Below are 12,397 nucleotides of genomic sequence, written 5' to 3' on the forward strand. Positions count from 1 at the left end.
GGAGGGACTCCTGCCCCTTTGGGTTCTGCCAGATCAGACAAGTTTCCAAGGGCCAGCTTTTCTTTAGGCACCAGGCCCTCCCCCCCTCCCCCCCTGAGTTTTGGGCCCCTTTTGGGCTTGTGGACCTTTGGAGGATGGGCTGCCAGCCTTCCCGCCCCTCCTCTTGGCTTTAGGAGCCTGGTACAAAGTTTCAGGGTCCAGGATCTCCTGACTATCTCTCAGGGCCTTCTGTGTTCTGGTTGTGACACACATCCATTCAGAGAGGCCCAGCACGGCCCCCTGGGTCCTCCTTTCTACTTCAGCCCAAGCAGAAGTCTCTAAGTCAGTGCCCAGCAAACACTTCACTGGGATGGCAGGGAACACACCAATCTTCTTTGGGATAGTAACTCCTCCCCACTCAAAGTCAACCACAACCATAGTGTGTGATTTGTGAGGTCATCAGTGTTGACAATCTCGTGAACCACCTCAGGTAGGATCTGGTCTGGGGAAACCAGTTTAACCATGGCCATGGTTATGGCACCTGTATCTCTCGGCTGGCTTCTTCAGCTGTTGTGTCCCTGTGCAGCGAACAGGAAGCCAGGAAACTGTCCCTTGGAGTTCTCTTGGCTTGACTGGGCTCTGGTGACAGCTTCTCCTTGAGCAGGACACAACAGGCACAGTCCCTCTCTTCCCTAATTACCAATTCCATTGGTGCAGCAGGGCAGTCCTCGATCCTTCTTCAAAGTTAGTTGAGATCTGAGATATGGGTGCCAGGAAATGCCCTCAGGGCAGGATGCAGTTGGTAGCAAATGGGCTACTAGGTTCTTTTCCAACCGGTGATCACTTCCTGTGGAGTGTGGTATCTGCCTATCCCAGGATGCACCATTCTGCCCACTGCCAAGATGGCGTGACCTCTCTCTTGGTGTTCAGAACTAACTTGCCCACCTCTGGGGTGTGACTACCTCAAGGCTGCACACCCCTGGGGAAATTGGTTTGGCAACTGGTTTCCCCTCTCTGCTCCCTGTGCTAGCCTGTCTACCTCAACAATGGGGCAGCCTTCCCCCAGGTGTTACACATCTGCCCAGCAAAGGCAGCTTCACCCTTGGACCCTGCTTTTTGGGGCTAACACCAAAGTGGCTTCCTGTAGAAGGGAGATGAAACCTCCCTGGCCTGTTATCCCGCATTATTCTCCTTCCTGAGAATCGTTGGCATGTCTCTCCAGGAGGGCAGAATGTTGCATCATGCAACAGGCTCCATGTGTGCCCAGGAAGGCACAAGAGTTTTAAGGGCAACAAAGTGGAAATCTAGGTATTTACTTTGACTAGACTTTATTCTACTGTTGTAATGGGCCATCTCTTAGCAAACTGTGTTTTCTATACCTGGATGCTTCCGAAACCTTCATTTCCCTTGAAAAAAACACCATATTAAATAGGCAGTTAGTGCAAAGTTTCATTTGCAGACTCTTGTTGGTTTGGGACATTTTCTTACAGCCGTTTTCAAGTGAAGTGAAAAAATAACTTGCAAGATATTACTGCCCTTTCTCCTTGCAGTCTTTCCAGTAACTCACATTCCCTCTAGACACTCCGAAAGACTGGAGAAGGTTATTTCTTATCTCTGCAGCTTTAATCCAAATTCAAAATCTAGTTTAATAACCCTGGCCTTGTGCGTGTGTGTGTGGGTGGAGGGAGGGTGGTTTGCCCCTGCAGATGCTTCCTTCTGCAACCTAATATTCTCCAGCCCTTGTACAAGGGCCAGGGAGTATGGTGTGTCGCTCTCCATCCCAGAACAAAGAATTCCATCTGGACTTGCTTACTGCCATGCCCAAGGGTGGCAGCATGGGGTGCCCTACTGTCCCTTCAGTTCTCCAAGCACCGTGAACAGCCCTCGCCCCACATGGCCATTCAATACTTTACCCTAGGGCTTGCAAAAGGCGCACAAAGACAGATCTTGCTTCTAGTGGGTAGCCACAATTTTAATGTCATAACTGATTGATTGATAAGCAATCCTGATCCCCATCACCTTCAATAAAATGCCAGTGAAGGACAGGGGTAGGCAACAGTTGCCCTTATGTCCCAATCCCCCTTCACCATCATCGTTTTCATGGCAAGGAGGACCAGGTCACCTAACAGATGCCCCTTAACCCTGTTCTCAGTTAGAAAAAGGATACCTGGCAAGTTATTAATTTTCCAGCCCTTTTGTTCTCCGCATCCTTTTGAGAGAGTAGGAGGACCAGTTTGTACTTGAGGCAGGAATCTAGTTGTTGTTTTAGGGTCTGACCTGCGACACATTACTTCAATGATTTACACCCCCCAGAAGCCTCAATATGGCTCAAGGGCCTGGTACGCTTATTCTGCCTATGGGTTTCCTGTCCCCTACTTCTGCATTCAGTTCCTGAAGGCCTCTATTATGGTTTGACGCAACACTTTATTGGTTGTTGTGATCACTGCATTCTTAGAACAAATCTCTGTGGGCAGTCTGTACATTTAAAATGCACATCAATTATTTCCTATGAGCTGATACAGCAGGTTGCTAGTGATTGATTTGCATCCTTCATCCTATGTTATGTTATGTTAGTTGTCTTTGTAAAGTGCCCTATCACCCACAAGGGTATTCTGGCTCTGAGAAGGTGTGTGTGCCCAGCCCTGCCTATGGTAGGTTGTTTAATTGAAAAGAAAAACAAAGAGGGGAGTAGAGAGGTTCCACTCAACGAGTGGTGGAGGTGGATACTTTCTCCCAATAAAGCGTACATAAACAAAAGGATCCACCCGCAAGTCCAATAGATCAGATTCTCCCGTTTATACCATGTGTATCCCACGGTCGTGGAGAATACACATCAGTTGTTAAAATACCCCTCACACACCAAAAGGGCCCTTGGTGTCATGCTTCATCATAGGGGTCTTCCCGCCCCTCTACGGGACGGGGCGTGCTACGACCTACGTATACGTGGGAGCACTGTTCTTAATGAGACTACTATGTGTAGTGCAAGGGTGTGCAAGGAAGGGTCAGGAGTGAATGGAGAGTGATTTAAAAAATACCTGGCTCTCTGGACTGGGAAAAAATTTATTCTGCCATCTAAGCTGGTATTAGTAAAAAGGTGGGGGAGGAGGATGTATGCCTCAATGAGCTTGACCTCCTGGTGTCGACATGTTTCGAAACTTCCCCATGCTTCTTCGTCAGGACCTTAAAGATCCCTTCGCCGGAGCCGACCGGGGTGGTTATTTGGGCAGGACATTGATCCTTGGAGGCGTTTATAGGAGTATGTAAGACCCATTGGGGCGTTACCAACTCTTGGAGGCTATTTACCTCCTCTTTGATTTTTTCACCCATTATTTTTTCCACATCACAGTGCGTCGTTGGAAGGGATCTTTAAGGTCCTGACGAAGAAGCATGGGGAAGCTTCGAAACATGTCGACACCACGAGGTCAAGCTCATTGAGGCATACATCCTCCTCTCCCACCTTTTTACTAATACCAGCTTAGATGGCAGAATAATTTTTTCCCAGTCCAGAGAGCCAGGTATTTTTTAAATCACTCTCCATTCACTCCTGACCCTTCCTTGCACACCCTTGCACTACACATAGTAGTCTCATTAAGAACAGTGCTCCCACGTATACGTAGGTCGTAGCACGCCCCGTCCCGTAGAGGGGCGGGAAGACCCCTATGATGAAGCATGACACCAAGGGCCCTTTTGGTGTGTGAGGGGTATTTTAACAACTGATGTGTATTCTCCACGACCGTGGGATACACATGGTATAAACGGGAGACTCTTGATCTGTTTAATTGAAAAGCCAGGTTCTCAGTTTCTTGCAGAATTCAAGAAGAGAGGAGGAGACTCTAATGTGGAATAGGTCATTCCATGCTTTAGGAGGGATGTAAGAGAATGCTTGTCATCCTGTTCTGGTTCTGTGTATGTGTGGGATGTGTGCGAGTAGGAGTCCTACGGAGCAGAGGTATCTGGGTGGTTGGTGGAAGTAGATGCGACTGTTGAGGTATGTGGGGTCTGAATTGTGTAGTGCCTTGAACGTGTGAAGAAGGGGGCAGCTTGGCCAGTGGAGCGGTTACTCTTGCTGTGGCATGGGATCAATAAGAGGATCAGGGTTGGACTGGCAGTGCCAGAAGGGCTGGTCTGACTGGTCAGAATGTGGGCCTGTTTTTTGTCAGTTTGTGGGCCTGTTATATAGATGGGTAAGCCGGCTTTTACTTTTGATTTCACTGATATTACCACAAGCAATGCCTGCAGCAAGCTTAAATTTAGCATATAGCAGCCGCGGCCTGTACAGGTAAGAGCGGTGGAACCAGGTTGGGGGAGGATTCGATGGACGACCACGAGGGAAAATTAAAAAAATAATAAATTTTCCCTCGTCGTCATCTGTCGAAATCCCCCCCCCCCCCCCTCACCTGGCCACACCGCTCTTACCTGCACAGGCTGCGTCTGGCATGTAGTCTCTCATACCTTGCAAAACACCTATACAACGTGTCTTTACAATTTCAAAACTGACCCGATTTGCAGAATGTGGGCGACATTTTGTTTGCCATCTTTTTCGCAAATGGGGCTATTTTTATATTTGCACCTGGGCCCATTTTCTGCCCCAGTCCAACCTTTATAGTGATTGTCAGCGCTATCAAAACAGATGTAATCCTGATCTGGAGATGTTGAATTAATTCATTTTTCTTGTCCAGCTCACACAAGCAAACTGATTAGACTCTCGGCACTACGATTTTTTAGCAGGTCAGGGCGCCTGGTCATAGAGAGTTAGTTATTTGCCTAGGATTGTATGATTTAGTAAAGAAGGAGGATAGGATTACAATACAGTGCTCCTGATTCCAAAGTCTGCAGTTTAGCCACTCGGCCACATCTCCCCATGTTCAAGATGCTGCAAGGGTTTAGGTAGCTACAAGCATCTCAGATTCAGGCTTAGTGCCTGCCGTGCCTGTGCATCTACAGTGGTGCTTTGTGCAACCAGGAACAGACCTTCAGAGCATCTGCCAACTGGAAAGGCATGTTGACAGTCCTATGAGAGGACAAGAGGCAGCAAAGCCTGCAATGACACTCAATAAATATGTACCTGTAACCCCTGAAGCCTTTGTTCCATCTTCTGTCACCTCAATCTCTGCCTTATGGATTGCTGTCGAGATGTAAATGTTGTCCTGATCTAGATATAAAGAAAATACGCAAAACATTATTACTTTTTTTTTTTTTTATAAAACTGGCATTGCATAGCGAAAACGTTCTTGTACGTTCACAGGCAACAATTAGAGTAGATAGAATTTACATTTTTTTTAACCTGAGCTATTACAACATGACATTATTCTGGATACTGTCTGAGAGATACCAATTTTCCCTAATCCTACCCAGGTATTTCCTTTAGATTCTGGTACTAGGAGTCCTGAATTTTCAGGTACGGGTGTGCAAAGTTTTTATTATGTGATTTTCAAATTATAGTTGGAGATGTAAAAACTTTATATTACCCGATTTTCAATTATAGTTTGGATTATGCAAAGTTTTTACTACACGATTTTAGAATTATAGTTAGGGATGTAAAAATTTATATTACGCGATTTTCAATTTATAGTTTGGTATGTGCAAAGTTTTTATTATTCATTTTCAAGTTATATTTAAGAGTTGTTAAAACTTTAAATTAAGTGATTTTCTGCTCGTAATTAGGGATGCGCAAAGTTTTTATTAGACAATTTTCAATTTAGGATGTGCAGAATTTTTTATGACGCAAGTTTAGTATTGGGCAGTTCTAAACAATTGGCCTATTTCTATTTCGGGTTTGCTGGAAGAGTGACTGTTCACCTAGGTGTCTACATTGTGCCTCCATTCTGCAGAAACAGCAACATTCATAATCACAGATTTTATAGTGAAGTTAAACCGTCAGGTCCTCATTTATGGGGTTTTGCCGTAGGGCAGCGCCGCAAGGAATCTTGCTGCGCTGCCCTGCCTCAAAAGAAAAGGGCAGAATGACCCATATCTATAAGATACGGTGCATTCCTGTCCTTCTCCCCTGCGCCGGCGCACAATGGGCTGCCATACGCCAACGCAGGCACCCTTGTACCATGGTGCATGGGTGCCTGCGTTGCAGGGCTGATTGATTTTGTGCAGGAAGGGCCACCTTCCTGGACAAAATCAATAAATTCAGGCGATTTCCTCTTTCTATGTGTGCTGCAGAATTCAGCACTCATAGAAAGAGGAAAAAACGAGGAGAAATGAAAATATTTGTCCTCGTTGCGCATCCCTAACACCACCCGTGGGGTGGCGTTAGAATCTGACGTACTCCCAGTTTATGATTCCACGTAAATCTGAGAATGCTTCAGATTCCATGGGTGTTGCTTGGGAACTCCCACAGCAATATCCATGGAACGCCCCTTTAGTGCACTGTTCTGCGTGAAAGGAGCACATATTTGCAAGGCCATGAAAAGCCACGTAAAGTGGATTTACGTGGCCTTGTAATAATGCCGTGGCACATTGCGCCACCATGAACGTCAAAAAAGTGACATTCCAGCAGCGCAAAAGTGCTGCAAGGGCCTCATAAATGTGTCCCTCGGTTTGGCACGGAACAGCTACAACATCATAGCCATGTGACTTAGAATTATTACCGAAAGCAGATATGGCATGAGAGACCTTACCTGAAATTCCTTTGAAGTCTGCTTTTCTGGGGTCAAACAGGTCTGTAATCCCCAATGTAGGTAAAACCATTTTCAGGCTGAAGTTACTTTGGATTCTAAATCTAAACGTAAGGAGACAATTCTCATGTTTGACTGTGGTAACAATATTTGTATGTCCAACACATCCTTTAATGGATACTATTTCACGTTGAATCATAATATCACTTTAACATATCAATGGCCTTAAAGGTAATTGAGCCTGTACTCGCAGTGAAAGGCAAAAACCCAGGGCAGTGGAAGAGAAGGTAACATTGATTAGACATGGGTCACAATTCCCATGGCGTTACAATTCAGGAACATTGTTGTCATTTGTGCAAACAGAGATAAAACTTTTAAACGCAGCTACAGAATGTTTGCGTGTTCTTTCGTTTTTCTGAGGTAACTATGGCATGTATATATATATACATCTCTATATCTATCTATATATATATATATATATATATATATTTTATGAAAGCATAGTTGAATTAAGGGGTTTTGAAGCTCATGTAGACCCTGGTGGTTGGCCCGCATTCCATCCAGGTCGGCGGAGGAAACGGTCTCTTTCCCCCAAGCACGTAGCGGCCTAGTCCTGCCCCAAAGTGAGACACCTGCTTCCCTGCACTGGCATAGATCTCATTGCCCTTAGCACAACCAGTTGTTGCAGGATCAGAAGAGTTTGCAGATGAGTTAAAAAAAAAAAAACCTCTCAGCTTGAAAATCAAAGCAACAATGGCCCTGATGCGCAGGGAGTCTTCTCCCTGCACTTCGGGGTAATTGTTAGGTTTTCCTGCCCTGGCCCGCTACGCCCCTAATGGCGGTCCTGGGCAGGAAAATGAAGTGATGATTGCCCTGCTCAAGACGCAGCCGTCATCATAACATGGTGGTCCTGTGGCAATCGGGCCAACTGGCTAAGGGTTTACCACTGGGTGGCTGCGTTGGAGGAAACCCTGGGAGGGGGTTGGAGGAAACCCTGGGCGGGGTTGGAGGAAACCCTAGGCGGGGTTTGGAGGAAACCCTAGTGTCATGTCCTAAGGGCACCAGTAAGGACAGACACAGGGGGTTCTATCAGGACACTTTATTCTCTCGTCCTTACACCAGCTTGCCCTGCACTCGACTGCCTGTCCATCCCCTTTTTTCCGCCCCTTCCTGTCCCAGGCCATACCTCCGTTCCTCCACCCACTCTGCTCCGCCCACACCAACCACTAGACCACCTCATCTCTACATCTCCCCCTTTGTTAGCAAAATGAGTCACCAAGAATTACATTTCTTCAATCAGCCGCTTGGGCTGGCGGATTGCTTGTCGTGGTCTGAGTGTGCGGCCTTCAGGCACTGCGGCAGTGCCGGCGCCGGATGTCTGTCTTAGGTGGCTATCACCGTCGCTCTGTGTTTCGGACTGTCGAGCTCCTGACAATGTCACTCGCGACTCAAGTGTCTCTTGTAGGCCCGGGCTGCACTTCTGAAAATGGGACACATTTCTTGTTACACGCCTGTTGTCTGACTCCGCTGTCAGCATGGTACCTCTTTGTCGGGTGACCGTTAGAGGTTCCGCTCTGAACCTACTATCTGTCTTCTTGCATTGCTCCTGCTTGACGACCACGCAGTCTCCCTCGTGGAATGAGAGGGACCGAGCACGTCTCCTGCCATCCGCGTATGTCTTCATGCTTTCTTTGCGAGCTTTGTCGGTGGCTTCCACTTCCCGATGGATGCGGCTGGGGGAAATGGGTCGTAGTGCCCCCTCCCAGGTGGGTATTCGTGTCCGGACTGGGCGTCCCAGCATGAGTGTGGCCGGGCATTTGCCGGTGGTAGCATGCGGTGTCGTCCGGTAGGCTCGGAGCACATCATTGAGGGCTGCTTGTGGGTCTCTCTTGTCTAGAGCAGCCTGTTGGAATGTCTTTTTGAGAGTGGCCATGAATCTTTCCGCGGTGCCGTTGGCCTGCGGCCATAGTGGTGTTATCCGTCGGTGTCGCACATTCATGAGCGTCAGGAAGTCACCGAACTCCCGGCCATTGAAAGGGGGCCCATTGTCTGTTTTCACCTCCGCGGGTATGCCCCATGCTGCAAAGACTTCATCCAGGATGGTAAGCGTGGCAGCCGCGTTGGTGGATGGGACAAAACGGGCGATGGGAAACCGGGAATATTCATCTATGATGACTAACACGTACTTGCCCGACGGCATGGGGCCGTAGAAATCCATGGCCAGTTCTTGCCATACTCCTGGTGGCAGGGGCGTCATCTGAAGTGGTGCTGGCGGGTCTCCTTGCCTTACCACTTGACACTGCAGACAGTCTTTCAGGGTGTTCTCTACCATCTTGTCAAGGAAGGGGAACCAGACACGTTCACGAAGTGCTCTTTTCGTCGTGACTACTCCTCGATGGCTTTCGTGCGCCAGGTTGACGACTCCCTGTCTCAGTTGCTGGGGTATTACAATTCGGTTGTCCCGTAGCAGTAGGCCATCGGGCGTGACAGATAGTTCTTCGCACACATTCCGGAACGCTTGCCACTCCTGACGCTTTGTGCTGTCACCCCTCCCGTCTTCCGGTTCTTCATGCCGCCACCTATTTGTTCGGACCCTTCGAATCACCTGTTGGAGCATGGTGTCTTGCTGGGTGGCGTCCAGGATGGCCTCTAGGGGGACTGCTGGCGGTCGTGCGTGGTCCACCACAAAATGGATATATTCGTCTGCCATGGACGGTGTGAGTCTCTGCGAGTCTTCCGGGTGGCGCGACATGTAGTCGGCTGGGTTGGCAGCCTTTCCTGGCTTGTGCACGATTGTGAATGTGTATTCCTGCAGACGGAGTCCCCACCTCTCGATGCGTGGTGGCATTTTGGACCGGGGGTTGCCATAAATTGTGACGAGCGCCTGGTGGTCTGTTACCATGGTGAAATGCTTCCCGTAGATGAACACGTGGAAGTGCTCACACGCCCACACGACCGCAAGGCTCTCCTTTTCCGGTTGGGAGTAGGCCTTCTCCGTGTCGGAGAGGCTCCGGCTGGCGTGTGCCACAATGTGGCGGTTGTCCGTGTCCTTGTCATATTGAGCCAGGATGGCTCCCAGCCCAACGGGGCTCGCGTCCACTGTGATTTCGGTCTTGCGATCCGGGCTGAAATAAGCCAGGCTTTCCACTGTGCCCACAGCTTTCTTTATGTCCTGGAATGCTTGCTCGCATTCAGGGGTCCACTCAAACGCCTGCCCCTGTTTGGTGAGAGTGCGAAGTGGGTGACTGATGGTGGCATAGTCCTTAATATATCTTGAGCAGTAACTCGCCATGCCGAGGAACGACCGCACATCACTGACGTCAAGTGGACTCTTGGTGCTGTTCAGAGTACTCACTTTGTCAGGGTCTGGTTGCATTCCGGCTCCTGAAAAGATGTGGCCAAAGAATTTCAGTTGCGACTGATGGAACTCGCATTTCTCCCTGTTGAGTGTGAGGTTGGCTTCCAGTAGGGCATGACAGACCCTGTCTAAGGCTGTGTCGTGGATTTGGAGTGTTGCTCCATAGACGAGAATGTCATCGCTGTAGTTCAGCGTATTTGGGATGTGGTGTATCGTTTGCCGGATGGCTTCTTGGAAGATTTCTGCGGCTGATGAAATGCCAAAGTTCAGTCTCTTGTATCTGAACAACCCCAGATGTGTTGCAAACGTCGTGATATATCGGGAACTCTCGTGTAGTTCCAGCTGATGGTAGCCTTTGTTTAAATCCAGCTTGGAGAACACCCTCGCCCCATTGAGGGCGGCGATCATGTCACTTAAGTGCGGCCCCGGATGACGCTCTCTCTCAATGGCGGTATTGGGCATTCTCATGTCCACACAGAGTCGCACTTTCCCTGGTGTTCCCTTCTTCGGTACTATCACGACTGGAGAAACCCACGGTGTGGCGCCCTCTGTCCGTTCGATGATGTCGGCGTCCAGCAGATCCTGCAGCTCTTCCTCCACTGCTTGCTGGAGGTGGAACGGTACCTTCCGCGGGTGTTGGGCAACCGGGCGGACCTGGTCGTTTATGTGGAGGCGGATCTGGCCCCTATTCATTTTTCCGAGTCCGTAGAACAGCCTCGGGAACTTGTGAATGGTGTCATTGTCACTGGTGACGCGGTACAGGATTTCCACCAACTTCAGCCGTTCAGCAGTCGGGAGACTGAGGAGACAGTCAGCTTCCGGTCCCTCGATGACGTGAATCACAGCCGGAATAGATGTTGTCTGATGCCTTAGTGTCGTGGGAAACTTTCCAAGGCAAGGGAGTGGCTTCCTGGACATCCAGGTGTAGACACGCACATGTGCGGGATTGAGCCGAGGCCGAGGGTTCATCTTTTTGTATTCCGTGACTGGGATGTAGTTGAGGGATGCTCCACTGTCCATTACGAATTTCGTAGGATGCGTACCAACGCTGATGTCAAGCCGAGGGTATTTTTTTAGTTGGTCTGGATCGGCGATCATGTTGGCATATTCAACGGAGTACTCATGGTCACTTGAAAGTGATTCGGAGTCTCTGGATGGTGACCGTCTAGACCATCGTGAGGACCGCGACTCCCTGCTGGACTGGGAGGACTTGGAGGAGGACTTCCGGCGGTCTCGTACTGCGCGCGCGTGATGGCGGCGCGTCTCGCCTCTTGGTGACCTCGCGGAGGCTTTTTCTTTCTCCCGCCGGTAGTCCCCGCACATTGTCTCAAAATGGTTGTCGCGACCACACTTGTGGCACTTCTGTCCCAGGGCCGGGCATGCCCCGATGTGTGGGAAGTCGTAGCCACACCGGTAGCATCTTCTCAGCGGCGCCTTCTTCCCATAGTCTTGACGCCGGCTTCTCTTCCCCGAGTCAGGCCGTCGATGGCCAGAGCGACGGGGGTGTCTCGATGGTGGCCGAGTTTGTCGTTCCCGTTCTTTCGACCCCCGGCGAGGGCGGTCGGTGCGCACTTGACACACTACCTCTTTGCGATCCACGCGCCCTGCCTCCATGGTCTTGGCTTGTTCTTCCGTCTGATCATGGAGCCTTGTGATCTCTTCTATTTCATCCAATGTGTGGCTCTTTTTGAGTAGCTTCCTGCGTAGCGTCTCTGACTGGCAACCGTCGATCACCCGCAGGCGTATGGCGTCGTCCGTCGAGAACTTGTCGAATTCACAGTGACGCGCCAGTCGCCGCAGTCTTGTGATGTACGAGCCCATGACCTCATCCTTTTCTTGTCGCGCTCTTTGGAATACGTAACGTTCGTAATCTACGTTCTTCTTGTGCACAAACTTCCGATCCAGTGCTGCACGCACGCTTGCATACGTTCCCGCGTCTGCGGCGGGAAGTTCCTTAATCATCTTGCTGATGTCCTTGCCCACGAGGTTCCGAAGTGCGATCATTTGATCTTCGTCCCCTATCACCTTCGAGCCCTTGATGTAGTCCTCAAAGTCCTCAATCCACTCTTCCCAGCGAGGGCCCATGCTGCTCCCAACCACGAGCGCCAAGGGTTCTGGGGGGCGCAGGTGCGACAGCCCCATGATGATCGGCTTCGCATCCTGGCGCGCCGGAGAACGAGCAGGGGATCCGTGGTTCGACATCGTGGTGCACGTGCGATGTGCGCAGCGTCGGCGCAATGCAGGCCCAGGGACTCCTACGTGGAATCTTGTAAACTAGTCTCAGGTATGTTCCTTGTTTCTTCTTCTTCTTCTCTCACTTTTATTTCACCTTTTTTTTTTTTTTTTTTTGTATTGGCCTGTGCTTGTTTAAATTTCAGCTTTGCCTGACTTCAAAATGGCCGCCCGGGTCTATTTGCATGGGGCGTCTGGAAGT

The 12,397-nt window shown here is 49.7% G+C and overlaps 1 protein-coding gene across 1 annotated transcript in view; it reads right to left on the bottom strand.

The window, feature by feature from the left end:
• Positions 1 to 12,397, bottom strand: part of SERPINE3 (serpin family E member 3) — a 54,254-nt gene that overhangs the window by 14,561 nt on the left and 27,296 nt on the right. Inside the window, exons 6-7 of the mRNA XM_085620416.1 lie at positions 6,609 to 6,709; positions 5,045 to 5,131 (exon numbers count right to left, since the gene is read on the bottom strand). Of these exons, the coding sequence (XP_085476542.1) occupies positions 5,045 to 5,131; positions 6,609 to 6,709 (188 nt within the window). The remainder of the gene's footprint in view (positions 1 to 5,044; positions 5,132 to 6,608; positions 6,710 to 12,397) is intronic.

This window comes from Triturus cristatus, chromosome 8, assembly GCF_964204655.1.
Source record: "Triturus cristatus chromosome 8, aTriCri1.1, whole genome shotgun sequence".
Classification (NCBI taxonomy): domain Eukaryota; kingdom Metazoa; phylum Chordata; class Amphibia; order Caudata; family Salamandridae; genus Triturus; species Triturus cristatus.